Source organism: Ruditapes philippinarum, unplaced genomic scaffold (genome assembly GCF_026571515.1).
Source record: "Ruditapes philippinarum isolate M1 unplaced genomic scaffold, ASM2657151v2 ctg2135_1_1_1_1, whole genome shotgun sequence".
Lineage (NCBI taxonomy): Eukaryota > Metazoa > Mollusca > Bivalvia > Venerida > Veneridae > Ruditapes > Ruditapes philippinarum.
The window spans coordinates 146,930-165,068 of record NW_026860228.1 but is presented as its reverse complement, the minus strand read 5'-3'; the positions used below and the strand labels follow the sequence as shown (position 1 = coordinate 165,068).

Sequence of the window (18,139 nt, the reverse complement as noted above, 5' to 3'; positions counted from 1 at the left end):
ACTGTTTCTACAAGGACCTCCACTTGATTTAATTGAAACTGGTTGCAATCAGTCAATTTTAGACATAGGCAATGAGTGCATACCAATTATTTGCTTTTTAACCTCAGGCTACTACATGTAGAATGTTATATTACCCTCTACAATAGTTAAAGACTAATGGAGATAGAATAGATTGAACACAAAGTCTGAGTGGTTTAAATTTACAGATCTACCGTTTCTGTCCTCCCTGACCGCCATCAAAGTTTTTGACATGAAAAATTAACAACACATGACAGATCCTACATGTAATCATATAATTATCTAAATCAAAGTTTACAGTTGAGGATGTAAGCAAAAATCATCGTTTGATAACTTACCTTCTTCAGTGGGACCTTCTTCCTCCATGGACTCCATTTTAGCACTGATGAGATTTTTCTCAAATTGAGCGTATGCATCGAACACTTGTGTAAAATCTCTAACTGTTATAACAGTTTGTACAGCCTCTTCATATATATCCCTAGCCTGAATTAAAATAAACCAACACCTTAGCAATGTCTATGTGCATTTTTGTCCCTAGCAATAACTTAATGCTTACTATAAATTCATATTTTCCCCCTTTTATGATAAGTTTATAGATGCTATAAATTTACATTTTTCCCCATACTGTAATTTGCTCCTGACAAGCATTTTCCTTATGTTCACCAAGTATGACAAGGATCTTTGATAAAGAGATCAGTTTCATGTACACCATGCATTTCATGGTTGTATCAAATAAATTTTAAATCCCTTCATGGGTGTATAAGACATGCTCTGGACAAAACTTTGTACTGCCTGCCTCTCAGCCAATAAAACATTAAAATAACACCCAAAAGACACAGGTTTGCCTTTCCTTCAAAGGTAAAATCATATTCATTTCTTAATGTGCTTAATTGCTTAATGTGTCTTTTATCATATAAATAACCAACGATGTAGACATACCCTTTCAAAGTGTCCACCACGTATGTAATAATCAGCAAGGGAATTCCAGAGTACACCTATCTGATCTGTATATCTCTTCAAACCTTGTCTTATGATAGGCTCAATGTTCATTGTTGTTACTTTGTCCGGATTCTTGGCTATCAAATCACATAACTCGTTCCATAACTACAATAAATATATAACATTATAAAACAGTATGAAAATGATAATGTTCAAATAAAATACTTTAGAAAGAATCAATTATGTATGTATCTAATAAATTTAATCTTCCTTTTATTTGGATACCAACATACTAAAAATGAAACTTTCAATGTACAATTTGTTTTCTTGATATTTGTACGCAGACTTTTAAAACAAATTTTTGGTCAAATTTTGGTGGTCAATCCACTTAATTGCCTGCCATTGGTACCAGTAATTATTAATTTCTCCGTAAAGGACTGACAATAACTTTCACATTATTTCTGCATCGACATTGAGAAACAAATTACAATCAGACTCAATGTTCAATGGACCTTTCCGGTTTTTCGTAGCGGAACATTTAGCCACACCTTTTCCATTCATTGCTAGGTCAACTGCTCACAAACAGTATCACAAACATAACCATGTGTTCTTCTGTGCAAAACAGGTCAACCAGTGACAATGTATTATCTCAGTGTAGCAATTGGATAACAAGTTAGTCAATTTACATAAAGATTTTTTTTTTCAGAAAGAAAGGAAAAATATATACTTTTTTGAGGGAACTGCGGCTGAATTCAAGCCCTCAAATGACTTAAATGGGTCTTAAAAAAGACCTAAAATAAGTTACACATAACAATGTTCTATACCTGATGTTTTGATTTTCCTTCTTTAGACACAAAACCATCATCATTGATGGCATCGGCCAATCGTTGAGCAGCTTCATCAAGCCAGCCAATAGATTTCAAGTATTCTATATATTCTTCTGCATTCTCCTTACTCAACTGTACATAGAACAAATATATCAATCAAGTGTAAAATAATGGTTTTACCTCAATTATAGGTACAGTATATTAAACTGAATTGGTCCATCATGTAATACCATGAATAATTCTGTTGATAGTATTTAAAATTATGATCTGTGACAACACACCATGAAAGAAAAGATGTTATCATCATTAAATAAACCTTAAACATTATCAACATTATCCTGTGTTGATTGTTTGTTCCACTTGTATCATCATTTTTCTAAGAATAAATGTTGTTATTTAGTAAGAGTTACATGATCTAATATTACATATCTATATAATTATAACAAATGAAAAGTTGCACTAGAAAAAAATATCATTATTCAACATATTAAATAATTGATCATACTAAATGGGATTATCCCTAAGAACTTCATCAACATATTGTCATCAGGAAATATTCTATAAGAATATCCAAATGATTCATTTCTATTGTTTTTGTCAATATTTGAAATACTAATTTGATCATGTGGAAATTTTAAACCATTTTACTTCAATAGATTCTAGAAATAATTGTTCTATTCCCCATGTCTTGTTTCTTTAATTACTTATTAGATATACAGATTATTAATAAAAATATTATATAATATAGTCTAAGGTGACAGTTTTTGGCTTCAATGTGTTACTTCTTCCACTACGAGTATAAAAGTCATTTCATAGATAAAGGATATTATATGAGTGTAGATAACATTTTGAATTTATCAAGCAAAATGGTTACAATAGTATGAAGCAAGCCTCTGGAGAGTTCAGTAAATAAAATACAGAATTTTTATTTTATATACTATTTATTATACAGGGTAATTTAAATATATAAATATAGTATTTAAAATACAGGGTAAAATGCTGAAAGTTGGATATATTTTATAAGGTGTAAAATAAATATGTATGTGTGAACCTGGTAGGTTCTTTTCTCTATGTATTCAAAAACATAAAAATTATTTTTAAATAAAACAGAAAGAACATGACAATATCAACACAACATCTATCAAGATGAATCAATACATTTACCTTTAGATATCTTCTATACACTCTCACAGCTGTTTCTTTAAGATCATGCATGCGGACAAACTTGAGATACAAGGGCCAGATCCTGTGATGTTGTGTTATAGGCAATGCTCTAAGAGCACGGTCAAAAGTTTGCCTCGTTCTGGTGATCAAACCCTGGTTCATTAACAGTTCACAGTAGTCTAACCAAATCCGAGGCATCTGAGAGAAAAAACAACTATGTTTGTTTGTCAAATGTATCATAATATAGTACAGGTTCTTAACCTTCTTTCAGATTAACAACTCTTGATCACAACATAAAAAATCTGGAATAGTAAAATAATAGTTAATTAACAATGTAAGTCTTTTTATTAATGAAACAAGAGCTGTCGGTAGGACAGCAACGCTCGACTATTCTTAGTGCTTGATAGTAAAAAAAGCCTTGATTAGGTAAAATTTTCTAAGTAAAGAAAAAGGCAAATTTTTTCTTTAAATCCATATTACAGTTATAGGCCTTGGAGAGGGTCCTATTATGCTCTTAAAGAAGAGTATAAAATTTCAATATGTTTCAAAGCCTTATGTCAATGAACTTTGAAAATATTTGAGGTTTTACAAAAACTTTAACGTAAATTCTAAGTCAAAAAAGGGGCATAATTCTGTCAAAATGCTTGATAGAGTTACCTTCTCCTGTCTACATGTTGGGGTCATGATGGTGAACAAGTGTGCAAAGTTTCAAAGCCATATGTCAATGGACTTTGAAAATATTTGAGGTATTACAAAAACTTTAACATAAGTGGTTACGCAGACGACTACGCTCGGGTGACTACAATAGCTCTACTTATTCTTATCGAATAGTCGAGCTAACAAGAGCTGTCAGTAGGACAGCAACGCTCGACTATTCTTAGTGCTTGATAGTAAAAAAAATGCTTGATACAGTTACCTCCTCCTGTTTACAGGTTGGGGTCATGATGGTGAACAAGTGTGCAAAGTTTCAAAGCCATATGTCAATGGACTTTGAAAATATTTGAAATATTACAAAAACTTTAACATAAATTCTAAGTCGCAAAAAGGGGCATAATTCTGTCAAAATGCTTGATAGAGTTACCTCCTCCTGTTTACAGGTTTGGGTCATGATGTTGAACAAGTGTGCAAAGTTTCAAAGCCATATGTCAATGGACTTTGAAAATATTTGAACTATTACAAAAACTTTAACGTAAATTCTAAGTCGAAAAAGGGGCATAATTCTGTCAAAATGCTTGATAGAGTTACCTCCTCCTGTTTACAGGTTGGGGTCATGATGTTGAACAAGTGTGAAAAGTTTCAAAGCCATATGTCAATGGACTTTGAAAATATTTGAACTATTACAAAAACTTTAACGTAAATTCTAAGTCGAAAAAGGGGCATAATTCTGTCAAAATGCTTGATAGAGTTACCTCCTCCTGTCTACAGGCTGGGGTCATGATGGTGAACAAGTGTGCAAAGTTTCAAAGCCATATGTCAATGGACTTTGAAAATATTTGAACTATTACAAAAACTTTAACATAAATTCTAAGTCGAAAAAGGGGCATAATTCTGTCAAAATGCTTGATAGAGTTACCTCCTCCTGTCTACAGGTTAGGGTCATGATGGTGAACAAGTGTGCAAAGTTTCAAAGCAATATGTCAATGGACTTTGAAAATATTTGAACTATTACAAAAACTTTAACATAAGTGGTTACGCCGACGCCGACGCTCGGGTGACTGCAATAGCTCTACTTATTCTTATCGAATAGTCGAGCTAAAAATCATGCTAATGAAATCATGAAACTACAATAAAATGGTTAAAGCAGCACGCCTCCAGATTCATGTTAAATTTCATGATAATTTTGATAATGTATTTGGCAGTAAAATATTGTGAGGTGAACAAATAAAGTTATTTACATATTGAAATTGGCACTTACAATCCATGCAAATAACCAAAAAGAGGTCAAAATGTGCAAAAAAGCCCTTATTGCGTTAGTAACGCAGTAGAAATATGGTGATAAAATACTGCAAAATCAGTCTTAAATAGCAAATAACATGTAAACTTTAACATTGATCTTGATTGTTTTTACCTTTCTTGAAATATTAGTACATTTTTCTCAATTTTCATTTCCTTGAGATATTTTGCCTCATCTGGAGGCGTGCAGCTTAAAATATCAAACAAGAAATAGCCACTTTCAACTACTTCTAAACATTTCTCTGACACAGAAAATAGACAATAATGCTTGCTACACACTAAAATACGAACATCAAAAAAATAACATGTCTATTTCCCTTAGAGTTATACCACTTATTTCAAGAGGCGTTAAAAAAGTCTTAAATTTTTGTTGTATTTTACTCTAGCATCTTGGGTCATATTTTTTCTGGTTTATGATATTCTTCATCAACCAATGTAACATAGATTTATGATATAAATATATATTCTGATATGTGGTTTGTCCATCCTACTTAATTCAACCGAGTTATCATCAAATTTGTTATATCGTTCCTCTGCTGATGCAAAATTTCTCCAGACAAATTTATCTAACACACTTTTTCTAATGGTCACTTTATTTCACAGCTGAGTCAGAAATAATGCGAAATTAGTTGACAGTAAATTGCACAGAAATTATTTATTCCTTGTTAGTTTTCAGGTAAACTGGTTAGGTGGAAAGACTGCCAAGATAAATATCAGCATAATAACCAAACAAAGAATTCTGGTATATTCTTACCTTATGCATAAAGACAAGTGACCTCTCATGTGCACTATTAACATCTTCATATGCTGGTTCTGTGATACATTTACCTCGCACTTGTTGCCTCCGTAACTTTAAATAACTGTACCATAACTTGTAACTAGTATATAATAAAAATATAATATAATTAAATCTCTGATTTAGTAAATGATCATTTACACATCTGAAAGTACTTCTAGAATATATGAAAACAGGCACAATGTATAGATCTAACAGTAAATAAAATCAAAAATTAAGTAAAACAATGTCATTAGGCAAATGTAATGTCAAATTAGCCAAACCCTACAAAGTAATATGTATTTTCAAACTAAAACCAGAGCTGTTAATAGGACTGTTCATAATGGACAGTTTTATTAAATAACTGATTTTAAGTTGGTTCTAAAATAAACATTCCCTTCTTATTAATATGTTACATGCCAGAGGCTATTCTCAAGTGCTTATTCCAATGTTCTTACTTACCTTCCAGGCAATTCTTTCAAAGCTCTTTCATAGATAACATTCAATGCAGATGCTCCAGAATCTTTCTTGTGTTCTATATACCTCAGCCAACATTTCACAGTGAAAGGATTTCTCAGAATGTCTTCTTCAAATGGCAGATCATCCTCCTCCTGTAAGAAATAAATCTTAAGTTTTATCTCTTTGTAATTGAAAGATATTTCAAATGGCTTTCCTTTCCAGTCCTGAAAATAAAGTCTTGAGAATACGACAGAAGGAACAAGTCAGCTCCATACTGGTAAGCTCCATATTGATATTGCTTTGTGTTCATAAAACTATCATAGAACTTTCTACCTCACAAATGATGAAAAAAAAATCATATTGATTGTTACCTTTTCTGTCAACATAGCTTAAAGCCTTAAAGGTTGTAGGACTACTAGGAGATCTCTAGTTCACAGCTGTTTAAGAATTCAGTTGAAGAAAACTTCTGCACAAACATAATACCATTAACAACTACTTAGGAGATGTCATTGCATACATATATCTATACTCTAATGATCGAGACCAAGTTTTTAAAAATATATAGAGATTTGGCTGAGTTTAGGCATTGAATGTAAACTTGGGTAGAGTCAAAGCACTGGAAGGAGGTAGGAGTTGCTACCCATGTATAGCTAATACTATAGAGTTATAATGAAAATTGTGTAACAGTGTCATATTATTGTAGTTATGAATACTTAAATGTGGAAATTGACTTCAAATAATACAGGGAAGTCACAGCCCGGGACTGCTTCGCTTAACATGCCCAACTTTAGACTACATACATGTGTATATTTAAAAGGAAACTAAATTAAAAAATAAATAAGCATATATAGAATTCTATACCTATTAGTGATTTTTTCAGTATCGTTTTATGTTGGCGGCCGTAACACAATAATAAACAGCAATTATTCCAATAATGGACCAATCACAACTTTTCGACTAACAAGTTTACAATAACAGCCGAGGCATTCTGATTGAAAACAGAAACATTATTTGGGTCCCGGGTCCCTGTTCTATTATGGTTCCCATCCAAGATGACGTGCGATGGGAACCAGCCTAAACGGCAGTAGTGCATCAAATACCTAATGCTTCTTTTAAAATGGAAAATGTAAACTAAAAATCATGGACTAAATATAAGATGGAGAAGTAACTGTGAAGTCACACAGTTAAAATCAGTATCAGCGGAATTGTGTTCATGCAAGTTATCATATGTCGCGAGATTTTGCAAGATGTGATGCATCCTGGGTAAAAGTAGCCAAAATACCGTCATATTGAATTCCCGGAGGTACATCAACAAAAAATATCAAACATTTTTTACAAGAAGCAATAGCCATTTATTCTAAAACGTACAAAACACACTTTTCCACACAAATATTTCTCCGATGAAAATCCATGTTGGCAATGTAAGCATAATTCCAGATATAGCTAAGTTTAACGATAGCGTGAAAATCGGAGACTAGCGGGATAGCCCGATTATCACCGAAGCTCGCAAAGGATTGTGGGTCTGTTTTGTTTATATATCTGTGTAAAAATGAACGATATTTTTTTACTTCCCCGTTCATAGGCTTTGCCTATTTTTTGTTATATGGGAAAGTCAAAGTCCGGGCCCGCTGGGCTTTGGCTTGCCCGGCTATAGACTACAAGTGTATATTAAAAAGAAAATTAAATAAAAATACAATTAAAAAATATATAGAATTCTATACCTATCAATGAAATTTTCAGTGTCAGTTCTAGTTAGGCGCCGCCATTTACAATGTAACTCAATGATAAAAGGCGGTGTATTCTGATAACAAATCTCAACTTTTCGGATTAATAATTCTTAAAATCGTCAAGTGTTCCGAGTGAAAACGGAAGCGGGTACATATAATACCGAATGACACCTTTAAAACGGAAAAATGATAGGATTTTTTTACTGACTTCCCCGTTCATAGCGAGCTCAAAGGACCTGCTCGCAAAGCGAGCTTTACGGTAACGCGAGTACAGGCTAGATAGTGATGGTTTTGAAAACTTTCGTCCGAAGTACCTAAGTGACACATCGCAACTTTTCGAATTACAAGATAACGATAAAAGCCGAGGTATTCTGATTGAAAACGGAAGCGTAGACTGGTGTCCTGCGCATTTATATGGGAACCATAATAGGAAAGGGAACCAGAATAAGCGGAAACAGTATATAAAATACCAAATGACAATTTTAAAACAGAAAATGTAAAATAAAAATGAACAATTATTTTATACTATTTCGCAGTACAGTAAAAGAAAATGGAGCTCGCTTTGAGGCTTTGCCTTTTTCATAATTTAGGCTTTGCCTAATTTCATATTATTATTTTTGGGGGTTGTAACAGGGACTGGCAAGGAGGAAGTTGGGAGGGGGTAGCGATAGGGGATGTGAACTGAAAACTATAGCTTGCATGTTTTGAAAAATGAATATGTGTTTACACTTGCACTAAGCAGCTAACAGGCTTACTTTACTATACTTAATCCAGCGTAGGGTCGCGAGATCAGAAATCTCTTATAACCCCCTTGAGGTCTGACACCCAGTGATTATTATCCGGTATAACAGTATATAACTTGTTTTTCATAACCTTATCGAGTCTGTTTTTTAGCGAATTCAGCGTTGGTGAACATACTACAGTATCTGGTAATTTATTCCATTCTGGTATTACTCTTAATGAGAAAAAATGTTTTCTTATTTCCTTTTTACATGATTTTATTTTCAACTTCATGGAATTTCCTCTGATGTGATGGTTATCAAGTTGTGCTTTTTCAAAAAATACATTGTAATCTATATCTTCCTTCCCATTTAATAATTTCCATACTTGTATGATATCACCTCTAAATCTTCTGTAAGCCAACGTAGGAATTTCCAGAATTTTTAATCTTTCTACATACGATAAATTTCTGATACATTGAACCATTTTTGTTGCTCTTTTTTGAACTCTTTCGACTGCTTCAATATCTTTTTTAAATCTTGGACTCCAAATAATATTTCCATATTCAAGATGTGGTCTTATCAGTGTTTTATAAAGTTTACGAAATTGTTTTATATTGACATGTAAGAAGGTATTTCTAACCAATCCAGTTATTTTATTTGCTTTATTAATACAATTACTTATGTGATGTCGAAATTTCAAATCCTTATCATATAATATACCTAAATCTCTTTCTTCCTCACTAGATCTCAATTGTTTAGTTGTAAATTCACTTTTCATAAAATATTGATGTTCCGTGTTATTGTGTCCATAATGAATAACACAGCATTTGTCTACATTAAATTGCATTAACCACTTTTCACTCCATTGTATTAAACTATCATTGTCATTTTGTATTTGGTTAAAGTCTTCATTTACATTTGCCAGGTTAAATAATTTTGTGTCATCTGCAAAGAGACGCAAGGTACTTTTAATTTGACTTTCAATGTCATTAATGAATATAAGAAACAATATTGGTCCTAAAACACTTCCCTGTGGAACACCACTTGTTACACTACAATAGTCAGATTTACTATTATTAACAACAACACACTGAGTTCTGTTTGTAAGGAATGCTTTGATCCATGATAAAAGTGCACCACCAATACCATAAGATTGCAATTTAAGTATTAGTCTAGAATGTGGAACCATATCAAATGCTTTTTTAAAATCATAATACAAACAATCAAAATTTTTTCCTTCATCTAACCAATCTGTCCACTTTTCCATTACTTCTAGTAACTGAAGGGCACATGATCTAAGCGATCTAAATCCATATTGGGCTGCAGAGAAAAAGTTGTTAACATTCATATAATCTACAATATTATTCCTTACTACCTTTTCCAATAATTTACAGGGTATACATGTCAAACTAATTGGTCTATTATTTCCTGGTGAATCTTTACTTCCTTTTTTAAATAAGGCTTTGATATTCGCAGTCTTCCAATCCATAGGCAATATTCCAGTTTCTACAGATTCAGTAAAAAATATAAGTGTTAAAGGAGAAACAATTGATGTTCTCAATTCTTTTAAAACCCTTGGGTGAAGCAAATCTGGACCACAAGATTTATTAACATTTAAATTCTCAAGTAGCTTAGTCAATACTTCTCCACTGAAATAAATGTCATTTAATGTATTTCCACCACTGTGATTTGTAACATCTGGAAGATTGTTGTTATCTTCAATTTGAAATACACTTTTAAAGAATTTATTAAGTTCATTAGCCTTATCTAGGTCACTTTCAGTATAAGCACCATTTTCACATTTTAAATGAGAAATACCACTTTTTACTTTTTTCTTGGAGTTTGCATATTTATAAAAAGCTTTTTGATTATCTTCTTCTGATATTTTCTTTTCAAAATCTGACCTTGCTTTTCTACATTCCTTTGTTGCAATATTTCTATTGTTACAATAGTTCAAATAGTATCTAAGTTCTTTTGTTTGTTGATATCTATTCCATGATTTATGTTTTTTCTTTACAGCTTTCAAGGCTGTATTTGTCATCCACAAGGGCCTCCGTTTATTGAACACATGTTTAAAATTTCTTTTAGGTATGTGTTTATTTACATTATTTTGAATTTTTTCTTTAAAAATTAACCATTTATCCTCCAGACTTTTGTGCTGAAATTCAATACTCCAATCGATTGAACTCATTTCAAAATTTATGGAAGCGTAATCACCTCTATCATACATAAAGTTCAATTTATTTGGTTCTTCAATTTGCTCTACATTACATATAATATTAAAAGTCAACAGTATATGATCACTTTTACCAACTGGTGGAAAGTGTTCCAATTTTTCAATTAAAAGCTCTTCATTAGTAAATATGAGGTCCAAGGTGCTAGGATTCTGGCCATTTTGAAATCTTGTGTGAAAATTCACTATTTGATATAAAAAACTATCACGTACTGCTTCGATGAATTCATGACTACTATGATTCTCAGGCATATTAGAAATCCAATTGATCCAATCAATCTCACGATAATTAAAGTCACCCATCACAACTATTCTACTGTGAAAACTGTCTTTTATACAGCTAAACATAGTATTTAATTCTTTGTTATTTATATCACATGAATTTGGAGATCTACTGTATATACTATACCAATTAAGATGTTTTCATGTTAATTAATTTCAACTTCACACCATAATGCTTCTTTACAAGAAATGCTATTTAGTCTTTCATAGAGAGATGCCCCTATACCTAAGCGAATAAATAATAAGGTTCCTCTGTTACCTTTGTCAGTAAATTTAGGATTGCAAAATAACTGATATCCTTTAATATTATAACTCAACAAGTCAATAACATCTGCTGTTTTAGAAAAAGCTTCCGTTAATCCAATAACATCTGGCTGATGTATAAACACAAGAGCTTCCATTTCTGTCCATTTATTAGCTATACTGTTATTTTATATTATTTTTACAAACTTTAGATAAGCATGCTCCATACAAGCAGAAACGAGTAAAACATAGAAACCAAGCTGATTGGTTTAATGATGATATAGCTGATGCAATACAAAAAAGGAACTATGCAAAAAAGAAAAATAATATTCATGACTTCAAATACTGGAAATCACAAGTAAAAACATTAACACATAAAGCAAAAACAGATTTCTTTGAACAAGAAATAAACTCAAACAAGAAAAACCCTAGAAAATTATGGAAAAACTTAAAAATTCAATCTGGCAAAACAGAAAATCATCAAACAAACTACATAAATGATGAGAATGGTTCACCAATAACTGACCCAAAATCAACAGCAGAAACTTTTAACAACTTTTTTGCAAATATATTTAAAAAGGCTGAAAACATTAATGAATTATTGGATTCTATGAAAACCGCTTTAAATGATTCTCTGAAATCTGACACTCTAAATCATTCTAATAAATTCAAAATACCCTTTGTTGAAATAAGTTATGTCAAACAAAAGTTGGACAGTCTTGATATTACAAAAGCAACTGGTTTAGATGGCATAAGTGCAAAATTCCTAAAAACAGCCTCAGGCGTCATTTGTAAACCTCTCTGTTCTGTAATAAATCTAAGTATAGAACATGGAAAATTCCCAACACAGCTTAAACAATCAAAGCCTTTAAGGTTATACCCGTCTACAAAAAAGGGTCAAAATCAGACAAAAATAACTATAGACCAATATCAATACTTCCACTTATTTCTAAAATATTCGAAAAGCATGTATCAGACCATTTGAAATGCTTTCTAGAAAATAATAATTTACTTTTCACTACACAGTCCGGTTTCAGAACAAGCCACTCCTGTGAAACAGCACTTACAAATATAGTTGATAACTGGATCAATACACTAAACAATGGCGAACTTGTTGGTACACTTTTTCTGGACCTATCTAAGGCATTTGACTTAGTAAACCATAACCTACTACTTGAAAAACTACCTTTTTATCATCTCTCTTCACAAGCTATAAATTGGATTAAATCTTATCTGTCAGAAAGGTATCAAAAAGTAAATGTTTCTGGTGTATTATCTGAACCAGCTGAAGTTGTCTCAGGTGTACCCCAAGGCTCAGTCCTTGGGCCCCTTCTATTCATTATATTCATCAATGATCTACCATTTGATATCAAACAATCAATTACTGATATGTTTGCAGATGACACTTCTCTGACAACTACTGGCAATACTTTACAAGAAGTAAACAACAACCTTCAAAAAGATCTTGATAATGTTAACACATGGTGCATGCAAAATGCAATGGTTCTGAGTGCTCAGAAATCTAAAGCTATGCATTTATCAATTTAAAGCACAAAAACAGATAATATGCAACCCCCTACTTTGTTTCTTAATAACCAAGAAATAGAATATACAAACACTGAAAAACTACTTGGAATGTATGTAGACAACAATCTTAAATGGAAAACACAGGTCCAGTCAACTATAAAAATATGCAACTCACAGCTGTATTTACTTCTTAGACTTAAACAGTATCTTAATCTTCATTCAAGAAAACTTTTTTTTAATGCATACATACTGCCTCACTTGGACTACTGCTGTACTATTTGGGGAAACTGCAATAACGAACTACTATCTGATGTCATTAAATTTCAAAAAAGGGCAGCAAGAATACTCCTTGACAAAAATTTTGATACACCATCAAGTGAATTATTCAAAGAATTAAACTGGATGTCTTTTGACCAAAGAATCATATACAAAAAGTCAATTCTTATGTATAAATCAATTAATGAACCTGACTTTCCAACATATGTGAAAAATAAATTCCAGACAGTAAACGAAAGGCACAACTTAAACCTCAGATCAGCACAAAATGCAAAGCTAATTATACCAAAACCTAAAACAGAATTCTTCAGAAAATCATTTGCATACTCTGGACCAAAAATATGGAATGACATACCAGTACATATAAGAAATTCCGATACTCTTCGGAAATTTCAATCAGCTTATATCAAATGGCAGTTTTCACCTTAAACTAGCTGTTGATTTATTCCTGTTGTATAAATTACTTATATGTATTTTTATTATTACTATATTACTATTGTTATTGTTTCTTTTACTTTTGTCCCATATTTTCCCAATAGGATAATTTATGATTCAATGATGCCAAATGATGATTTCCTACTCCAATTGAACTTGAATTTATGTATATATAATATATAGATATATTTTAATTATATTTTAAAATAACTCATGAGCCAATATGTATTAGATAATAATATCACTTAAATTATCATTTGAATTTCCATAAGTATAAATATTGTTTTAAATAGGTACTAAATATTGTTTTAAACAGGTACTATGTTAGTTTTACCTATCTGTACATATTGCTCTTTTTCTCTGTATTGTTGTACAATCATATCATTTTTTTGCTTTATCAATAATTACTTCAATTTAATTGATCTATTTTAATAATATTTGTGTATATATGTTGTGAATATGTTGTGTACATATAAACTGATTGTAATAATGTTATGCTGAGGCCCACATGGAAGATCGGGAAACTGAATGAGTAAGCCTCGTTAAATAAAGTCGTTACTTACTTACTTACTTACTTACTTACTTACTATACTGTCAGCATTGGTATATAAGCATTTTAAACCATCAATATTTTCTACACTACTGGCATGCGAGCAGTTCCCGTACAGAAGCAGTTCCCGTATTTTTCATTTAAACGCTTGATTTTTACTTGCATTCTTCAAAAATTCATTTCAAATCAAGCAGATACATAAACGAGACAAAATCTAAGTGTCAGTTTGGCAGTACGTATATAAAGTCTCATTTTAAATCACTTTCACCTATGCGTCGTCAAAACGTGACCTTATTTTCTCTGGGGGATTCCGTCCTTGTGCGCATGCGCAAAAATACTTACACATGAGGCTTGTTAAAGGGTTTTCCACCAGTACCACCCGTTTACAAATAAGTAGGCAATGTGATGTAAACTTGTTTAATTATCAGAATGTTGACCAATATTACTATATATAATAATTTTATGGCTTTGATGCGTAAAATATCATGCAAACAAGCATGCTATTGCATGTGAATGCTTTGGGGTAACGGTACCGGGTAATTGATACCCGCGTTAAGTCTACGCTCTATTTCCTGAATTACATCTATTTATCTCTTAGATAATGGTCTGTTCAACAATTGTAAATGAAAAATAGGTCCGATATAATAAAATTGTATAATCATAATGGGTTAGATTTCCATACTATTACCACTATAATATGTATCCACTTCAGAAGACAAATCTAAATCTATTTTATCATCTAATAAAATGTTTGAAGAAGTGTCATGTATTCCTACTACACTGTTAACAACAAATGATACATCATGATTAGTGCAATCAGAATGCTTCGAGATAAAGTCATTTTTACTATATACAACCTCATTACTTGAGGTACTAGAAATTTGTTTCAAAGAAGAAGAAAAATTAACATTAACAAAACTTGAACTATGTAAACACGAACTGTTTTTATTACTGTCTATGCAAATACACTCCGGCTAAGATGTTTGTAGATCCCACTCAAAAATTTGACAAATATTAGAATTGTATTAACTTACAAAGAAAATGTTCTTTAGTGTGTTTTTATCCGCAACTGGCATGATGTCAGATGTTTCATGTAAATACTTTACAACCATCGGGAAATTTTCTAACAAACAAAACGTTCAAATCATGGGCGCTGCCATTTTGAACGAACTCTAAACGTTTCATTTTAACAAGGGGTGTTCAAGACGATGTAAAATATCAATCATCTTGGAATAAAATTTCTTAGCTAAAAAAAATGGCAGTACGAAAATACGATCAATATATTTTAAAAATGAAATAATTTTTAATATTTTCCTAAACCTTACTAAAGATTGCTCTTTGCTTTTTAATTTTTTTTATCTTGACCACAATGAAATAAAATGGAATATTCCAAATTTAGACTGGTATTAAGGTCGGTCTCCGGTCTATTTACCCCCAAGACACACCAAGATATCCCAAGTCACCCCAAGACTACTCTGGGACAGAAATATACTCATTTTTAGTCCTAGGACTTCCCCAAGACACCTATATATAGTGTAAATTGGGAAAGTTTTATTATATAGAACGACTGATTATTTGGTAGCAAGACACCTCACCCCCCAGACACTTCACCCCTCAAATTTTGAAGACACTTCACCCCTTAAGACACTTCACCCCCCAAAATCAGTAAGACACTTCACCCCTCATCCAATTTTGTTCTATAAAGTAATTAAAACAAGTTGGTCAACAACAAAATGCTTATATATGTTTATATTTATTATTTTCAGTATATTTGATTAAAATTTTGCATATTACCTTATTTTTACTAAGTTTAAAGCTGATTTAGGTTAATTGGTTGTATTGCCAAATGATATATCACAGCACTTTCATCCATTAAGTGTTAATTGCATGTCACCTTGTTTATTCCACATGTTGATTAGTTGTTTATTCAACGGTTATCTCACAATTGATTAGATAATTGAATTAAAATGGTATAATTATATGAAAATTAAAGTTATTCTTAATAAATAAATTAAATAAATAAATAGATAAATAAAATGAATATAAATGAATATGAATGAATGAATCAGTTGCTTTATAAAATATAGTAAACAATTATCCTGCATTTAATACAAAGATCATTCATAATGTCATTTATTAAACAAATAAATAGCACCAGTTATGTAAATTAAGCACAAGGTTAAAGCACAAACCATCACCAAATGACCGTAACTAAATGATTATTTATGGTAAGGATCAAACTGAAATAAAACTTAATTAAGTACCCAAACTTCAAGAATTAAATCAACTCAAAATTTATTAGACAATGGCTTAAAACAATAAACATACTCAATCACTATTGAATGTATTTAACATACTCTACAAAAATAATTGTTAAACACAAAATAAACAAATGAGGGGTGAAGTGTCTCAATCAAATTTCTTAAAATGAGGGGTGAACTGTCTGAGGGGTGAAGTGTCTGCAAAAAAGGGCCTAGGGTGAAGTGTCTGGGGGGTGAAGTGTCTGTAAGCCTATTATTTACGTGTCATCTTGTTACTGTCCAATACATCAAATATTGTTAATTATGTATGGACTTTTTTCGTCACTAAAATATTTATTGATATGCTCTTAATAGAAAAAAAAATTTGATTAAAATCAACTTTAAAGAAACAAGAAAACTATGTTAATCTAATGAAATGTGGGGCTGATGAAATAAAAAGAAGTCAATATTATGAAACAGAATATGATCGGCATCAAAAATGTGTCACTGGCGCAGAATTAAACATGCACTACACCAAAACCCCGCAACCTTGGCATTATTTCATTGTACAGTAAATTATTTTGCGAAAAAAGACTATATTTATAATCTTACATTGAAAAAATACAGGGAAAAATGAAGGGAGATAAGTCAATGTGTACATGTGAAATCGCATAGTTACCTCCCGTAAACAATGTAAAATAAAGACCGTATTTACATGTCAGTATAAGTGTCTTGGGATGGTCTTGGGGTGTCTTGGCGTAGTCTTGGGATTGTCTAGGGGTGTCTTGGGGTAGTCTTGTGGTGTCTTGGGGTAGTCTTGGGTGTCTTTGGGTAGTCTTGGAGTGTCTTGGGGTAAATAGACCGACTGGGTCTTCGACGGTCCCCGGTCTCCAAAGATTAAGGTTGTAGCTCTAGGAAAATGATTTATATTAAAATTGAAACTGAAGTAATACAGTCGAACTTCGTTCGCTCGAACTCGGAGTGCCTGTGAAAATTTGTTCGATAGATCGGTAGTTCGAGCCAACCGAGGTTGAACTATTATTACGTTGATCAAATGCCTAAAGGTTTTCCTAGCTTACATCGGTCGAATGATAAATGCGTCAACATAATTGTTTGTTAGTACATCTGTTCGTCGAATATTTCACATGTTTCATATTCAGAATTATTAGCCCAGTGTTTTATAGTATCAGTACGGTGTGTTAATCCATATTCATGAATATAGTAATTGGTTGAGTTCGATTGGGCAATCACACCAATCTTGTTGAAGAATGTTCAAAATATATTTATATGTTTATAATGGGATGAATTCAATTTAAAAAAATGAATGAAATATTTATTAAAAACATTTACAGCAGCATCTATTTCTAGTCATTTACTAAAATAAACACACATACAAGTATCATTCTATAAATAGATAACACTGTTACGATTCACTATACTTGAACCACGGTTGTAATTAAAGCCGTCCGGGTAAACGTCATTCTTTATTGGCATGCCTATTTCACTTATTTCACAAGTTGTTTTCTTTTTATCGTTACCATCAACGGCAAATCAACAATATTATCATAACAAACACATCGATTACAACACCTCTTATTTTGTAGCACCTTTGTCACGATCACGAGGTGTTAAAAACATGTGTCGCCGACTGTCATTTATTTCGGACATACCGACTTGTCTTTTTGTATTCGACCGAAAAGGTGTGATTTTCACTATATTTCTGCCGAAGGGACCAGAGATCAGGTTCGAGAGTTCGAGCGATCGGTGTT

The 18,139-nt window shown here is 31.9% G+C and overlaps 1 protein-coding gene across 1 annotated transcript in view; it reads right to left on the bottom strand.

The window, feature by feature from the left end:
- The window catches only part of LOC132759290 (pre-mRNA-splicing factor SYF1-like), a 32,136-nt gene extending 16,814 nt beyond the window's left edge, over positions 1–15,322 (bottom strand). Inside the window, exons 1-7 of the mRNA XM_060751038.1 lie at positions 15,165–15,322; positions 6,139–6,287; positions 5,656–5,779; positions 2,949–3,146; positions 1,782–1,916; positions 958–1,122; positions 357–501 (exon numbers count right to left, since the gene is read on the bottom strand). Coding sequence (XP_060607021.1) covers positions 357–501; positions 958–1,122; positions 1,782–1,916; positions 2,949–3,146; positions 5,656–5,779; positions 6,139–6,287; positions 15,165–15,242 — 994 coding nt within the window. The 5' untranslated portion in view covers positions 15,243–15,322. The remainder of the gene's footprint in view (positions 1–356; positions 502–957; positions 1,123–1,781; positions 1,917–2,948; positions 3,147–5,655; positions 5,780–6,138; positions 6,288–15,164) is intronic.
- Positions 15,323–18,139: the final 2,817 nt, after the last annotated feature.